This window comes from Carlito syrichta, unplaced genomic scaffold, assembly GCF_000164805.1.
Source record: "Carlito syrichta isolate Samal-C Ts95f unplaced genomic scaffold, Tarsius_syrichta-2.0.1 Scaffold143411, whole genome shotgun sequence".
NCBI classification, from domain to species: domain Eukaryota; kingdom Metazoa; phylum Chordata; class Mammalia; order Primates; family Tarsiidae; genus Carlito; species Carlito syrichta.
The window spans coordinates 13117-19235 of NW_007087507.1; the positions used below are offsets into that span (position 1 = coordinate 13117).

At 51.3% G+C, this 6119-nt stretch overlaps 1 protein-coding gene across 1 annotated transcript in view; it reads left to right on the forward strand.

Annotated features, from left to right (window-relative positions):
• STIP1 (stress induced phosphoprotein 1) overlaps positions 1-6119 on the forward strand; it is a 16593-nt gene that overhangs the window by 9114 nt on the left and 1360 nt on the right. The window contains exons 9-12 of the mRNA XM_021708682.1: positions 1263-1359; positions 2323-2447; positions 5695-5731; positions 5932-6098. Coding sequence (XP_021564357.1) covers positions 1263-1359; positions 2323-2447; positions 5695-5731; positions 5932-6098 — 426 coding nt within the window. The remainder of the gene's footprint in view (positions 1-1262; positions 1360-2322; positions 2448-5694; positions 5732-5931; positions 6099-6119) is intronic.

Sequence of the window (6119 nt, forward strand, 5' to 3'; positions counted from 1 at the left end):
GTGCAGTGGCTGCTCCTGGCCACACTGCAGCCTCGACCTGCTGGGCTCCGGTGATCCTTCTGCTTCAGCCTTCCAAGTAGCTGGAACTACAGGCGCACACTACCGCACCCGGCTAATTTTTTTTTTTGAGTTGAAGTTTCACTCAGTTGCCCAGACTGGAGTGCAGTGGCCGCTGCTGGCCACCGCAGCCTCGATGCACTGGGCTCCAGCGATCCTTCCGCCTCAGCCTTCCGAGTAGCCGGAATTACAAGCGCGCGCTACCATGTCCGGCTGATTTTTGATTTATTGTAGAGATGAGGTCTTGCCAAGTTGCCCAGGTGGGTCTCGAACCCGCGGGCTCTGGCAATCTACTCACCTTGGCCTCCCGAAGCGGTGGGATTACAGGCTGAGCCACTGAGCCCGGCCAGCATGTGTTATTTTTATACAGGACTTATCTTTATACCAAATGATGTATCACTACCTTCATTCTGTTTTATGGTGCACCTTAATGAGAAATGTGAAGTTCTTTCTTTTTTTTGAGTTGGAGTCTTATTCTGTCACCCAGGCTAAAGTGCAGTAGCATGCTCATAGCCACTGCAGCCTCCACCTGCTGGGCTCACATCCTTCTGCCTCAACCTTCCAAGTAGCTGAAACCACAGGTGCACCACCACGTCCGGTTTATTTATTTATTTATTTATTGTAGAGACGAGGTCTTGCCAAATTGCTCAGGCAGGTCTTGAACCCATAGGCTCAGGCAGTCCTCTCGCCTCTGCCTCCCAAAGTGCTGGGTTTGCAGGCTTTGAGCCTCCATACCTGGCTAGGAATGTCGAGTTCTTAAACATGAAATCTTGCCAGCAGTACTCTGGTAGTTAAAATTTTAAGCCAGGCTTGGTGGCTCAGCCTGTAATCCCAGCGCTTTGGGAGGCTAAAGTGAGTGGATTGCCTGAGCCCGTGGGTTCAAGACCCGCCTGGGCAACTTGGCGAGATCTCATCTCTAGAATAAATCAAACATTGGCTGGGCGTGGAAGCACGCTCCTGTAGTTTCAGCTACTTGGAAGGCTGAGATGGAAGGATCGCTGAAGCCCAGCAGGTCGAGGCTGCAGTGTCCGGGAGCGGCCACTGCTCCAGTCTGGGTGACAGAGTGAGACGCCAAATCAAAAAAAAAAAAAAAATTTCGTCAAGCTTTTTTAGCTCAGTAGTTACATGTTTATACATGTACAGCCAAATTTTACATATATAATTGTACATGTTTAAATGACTATTTCAAGAATTATTTTTTTTAGGCAGAGAAAATCCTGAAGGAGCAAGAGCGGCTAGCCTACATAAACCCTGACCTGGCCCTGGAAGAGAAGAACAAAGGCAACGAGTGTTTCCAGAAAGGTACTTCCTGCAGCTTGGATGGGGCTGCTCAGATAAGAGTTGCAGCTGGCTGTGCTTGCCTGACCTCAGGGCTCATGGAGCTGGTTGAGACAGCGGCTTTTGTTTTTTGAAAATTAGTTTTTTCGTGACCCGCCTGGGCAGCGAGACCTCATCTCTACAATAAATCAAAAAATCAGCCGGGCGTGGTAGCGCATGCCTGTAATTCCGACTACTCGGAAGGCTGAGGCGGAAGGATCGCCGGAGCCCAGCAGGTCGTGGCTGCGGTGGCTGGGAGCGGCCACTGCACTCCAGTCTGGGCAACAAAGTGAGACTCCAACTCAAAAAAAAAAGAAAATTAGTTTTTGTGGCCAAGCATGGTGGCTCATGCCTATAATCCTAGCACTTTGGGAGGCGGAGGCAAGAGGACTGATTGCCTGAGCCCCAGGGTTCAAGACCAGCCTGGGCAGCATGGCAAGACCTCATCTGTACGATAAAATTTTTTAAACATTAGCTGGGCGTGGTAGTGCACATCTGTAGTTCAGCTACTTGGAAGGATGAGGTGGAAGGATCACCTGAGCCCAGCAGGTAGAGACTGTGGTGGCTGTGAGTATGACACTGAACTCCTGCCTAAACGACTGAGTGAGACTCCTACTCAAAAAAAGTTAAAAATACCGTCTTTGGGCCGGGTTCGGTGGCTCAGCCTGTAATCCCAGCACTTTGGGAGGCCAAGGCGAGTGGATTGCCTGAGCCTGCGGGATTGAGACCCGCCTGGGCAGCGAGACCTCATCTCTACAATCAATCAAAAAATCAGCCGGGCGCAGTCGCGCATGCCTGTAATTCCAGCTCCTTGGAAGACTGAGGCGGAAGGATCGCCGGAGCCCAGCAGGTCGAGGTTGCGGTGGCCGGGAGCGGCCACTGCACTCATCTGGGCAACAGAGTGAGACTCCAACTCAAAAAAAACCCGTCTTTGTTTTCCTTCCCCAGGGGACTATCCTCAGGCCATGAAGCATTATACAGAAGCCATCAAAAGGAACCCACGGGATGCCAAATTGTACAGCAACCGAGCCGCCTGCTACACCAAACTCCTGGAGTTCCAGCTGGCGCTCAAGGTACAATCTGGGTGGGCGACCATTACCATAAGCCTGTGAGAGGAAGAGACTCTCTCTGTGTGTTTTCATCACCATCAGGGTGCTCTTCTTACTTTGCTCCAGACTGGTGTGGGGTGTAGAATAGGGGACCTGAGTCTTGGTCCTGCTCTGGGAGTTAGTAATGGTTGGGAGCTCTTGGGAAAGTGGGTCCTGTCCACCTTCCCTGAGGACCCTGATCCTTGTCCCTCCCCATTATCCTTTCCCGTATTTTATTCTCTGTTTTGTCTTTTAACCATGTTTAAGTGCGCAGTTCAGTGGCATTAGCACATATACGTTTTTGGGCAACCATCACTAACATCCAGAAGGGGCATCTCCACAAACTGAAGCTTTGTTTGCCTGAAGTGCTAACTCCCTCTCTTCTAGCCCCTGGTAGCCACTGTTTTTGCTGTTTCTGTGAATTTGGCTAGTTTATTCAATTTGACTAGTTTAGTGGAATCCAACAGTATGTGTCCTTTTGTGATGCTTCTTCCCTTAACATGAAGTTTTGTTTTTTTTTTTTTTTTTGAGTTGGAGTCTCACCCTGTTGCCCAGGCTGGAGTGCAGTGGCACACTCCTGGCCGCCACAGCCTTGACCTCCTGGGCTCAGGTGATCCTTCTGCCTCAACCTTCCAGGTTGCTGGAATTACAGGTGCATGCTACCACGCCCAGCTAATTTTTTGATTTATTGTAGAGACAAGGTCTCATCGTGTTGTCCAGGCTGGTCTCGAACCTGTGAGCTCAGGCAGTCCTCTTGCCTCGGCCTCCCAAAGTGCTGGGATTATAGGCTTGAGCCACTGCGCCTGGCCACAGTGTCTTCAAGGTTTATTCCTTGTGTTGGAATTTCTGTTCTTGTTAAGGCTGAATAATGCTTCATTGTATGTACACAGCACATTTTGTCTATTTATGTGTCCATGGTCATTGCATTGCTTCTACCTTTTAGCTATTGTTGATGCTGCTGCTATGAACAAGGGTGTATAAATAACTGTTTAAGTCCTGCTTTCCAGTGCTTGGGATGTATGCCCAGGTGGGATTGCTGGGTCATAGGGTAGCCCTGTGGGGTTTTTTGTTTAAGTCACAGTCACTCTGTCACCCAGGCTGGAGTGCAGTGGTGTGATCATGGCCACTGCAGCCTCAACCTGCTTGGCTCTGATGGGCCTTCCGCCTCAGCCTTCCAAGTAGCTGGGACTGCACATATGTGCCACCATGCCTGGCTGATTTTTTTTATTTATTGTTGAGACGAGGTCTTGCCATGTTGCCCAGACTGATCTGAAACTCCTGGGCTCAGGCAACATCTTGCTTTGGCCCCCCCAAAGTGCTGGGATTACAGGCGTGTGCCACCATGGCTGGCCTATGTGCTTATTTTTCAGGAACCACTATCTTGTTTTCCACAGCAGCTGCACTCTTCTCCCTTGGCTTTTTGTTGTTTATCTTGGTAGGTCTGCTGTCCACAGCCACCTCACGTTTGGTCAAATATGATTGTGTTGGACACTGGAAGTTTCCTATCTTTCTCATGAGTGTGACTTGTTCTGCCTCTATCAGCAAATTTTTTTTTTTTTTTTTTTTTGAGTTGGAGTCTCACTCTGTCGCCCAGACTAGAGTGCAGTGGCCGCTCCTGGCCACCGCAGCCTCGACCTGCTGGGCTCCGGTGATCCTTCTGCCTCAGCCTTCCAAGTAGCCGGAATTACAGGCATACGCTACCACGCCCAGCTGATTTTTTGATTTATTGTAGAGATGAGGTCTGGCCAAGTTGCCCAGGCGGGTCTCGAACCCGCGGACTCAGGCAGTCCACTCACCTCAGCCTCCCAAAGGCACGGGATTACAGGCTGAGCCACCGAGCCCGGCTAGCAATTTTTTTTTTAAACTGTTCTCTAGCAGACAGACCTGGATCATATTTTGAGAACGTGTGACAGTGTGGTGTGTCTAGAAACACCAATACCTGAGTCCATGTTGGTTTTAATAGTTGAGGCCACTGTCTTCTGGGTCTTTGGCCTAGAGACATCCCTGCTGCTGGTGAGATTGTTAAAGGGTCGTGTCAAAAGCTTATGGGTCTGTGAAGCGAAGAACAGCAGTTGTCGGTCCCTGAAGGGGATGATGCTCTCCCCCCAGTCTTGCAGGTGGGGAGAGAGTGAACGGGATTGTTTGTGATCTGCAGCCTCTTGGTGGCAGAGTCAGAATCAGGCCCACATGTGCTCACTACATTCATAGTATTCGTTTTCTTATAAATTCTTATTGTGAGGATGTTTCAAATGGAAGAATACACAGTGAATACCCGCTGCACCCCCGGTCTTTGTTCAACAGTTAAATATTGACGATGCATTTTTGCTGAACCATTAGTGCAAGGAAATCGTGTCCATTTGGTGTTTAGAATTAGACCTGCATATTCTTGTGCCTACGTCAGCTGAAAAGACTTTCGTCCAGTCCTGACACCAGTGGCACACCTGGTCACGTCAAGACTCCAGCAGGAGTTCCGTCTCCCGCCTGTCTGTATCCAGGTTTACTCACTCGTCCAAAGATAGGCCTTACTTGCTTTTTCTTTTTTTTTTTTTCAAGTTGGAGTCTCACTCTGTCGCCCAGACTGGAGTGCAGTGGCCGCTCCCAGCCACCGCAGCCTCGACCCGCTGGGCTCCGGCGATCCTTCCGCCTCAGCCTTCCGAGTAGCTGGAACTACAGGCACACACTACCACACACAGCTAATTTTTTTGATTTATTGTAGAGATGAGGTCTCACCAAGTTGCCCAGGTGGGTCTCAAACCCGCGGACTCAGGCAGTCCACTCACCTTAGCCTCCCAAAGGCGCGGGATTACAGGCTGAGCCACCGAGCCCGGCTACTTGATTTTCTTCATTGAGTTTCTGCCCAACGGACAGAAATACGTTTTGAAAGCTTCTCAGAGTCAAGGCCTTGCATTTCACCCAGTTGTCAGGTTCTTCTGTCTCTCAAACTGGAAGGATCTTTCCGTGTTTTCCATGACGTCAACCTTGTGCGATCCAGGGCCTCATCCGGTGTGGGATGGTCTAACCTGGAGTTGCATTCCCTGGTGGTATTGCCTGACTTTCTCCTCTGCCATCCTCCTGCTTAGTCTGCTCTAAAGTCACCCGGACAGGGGCACTGGAGGTGAAAGCAGTGTCCTCTGGTGGCTCTGGGCAAGGAGTCGGTGGGGCTCCATGTGGTTGGGTTGCCCGGTGAAGGCCTGTCCAAGAGAGTGAGCCTCCTTCCCCTCTGCTGTTCTAGGACTGCGAGGAGTGCATCCAGCTGGAGCCCGCCTTCAGTAAGTGCCTTGCTGCTGCCTGTCCTCTTCCCTGGGCTCTGGCCCCAAGGCTAGCAGAGGAAGGGTCACGCCCTCCGTCTGCCTTTGGGGCCTATGGCACTTGGGGCGCGGCATCCACAGGTGTGGCGTGTGTCTGAGGAGGCGCGAGCAGTGGCCTTCCTGGCTGTGGTGGACAGGGCTCACCTCTTGTCTGTCTGCAGTCAAGGGTTACACGCGGAAGGCGGCTGCCCTTGAGGCCATGAAGGACTACACAAAGGCCATGGACGTCTACCAGAAGGCGCTGGAGCTAGACTCTGGCTGCAAGGTGGGCACTCCGCCGCCCAGAGCCTCGCCAGCTCTTCCCCCGGCTCCATTTCTTCCCATGCCTGTTTCCCTCGCCTGCTCGCGC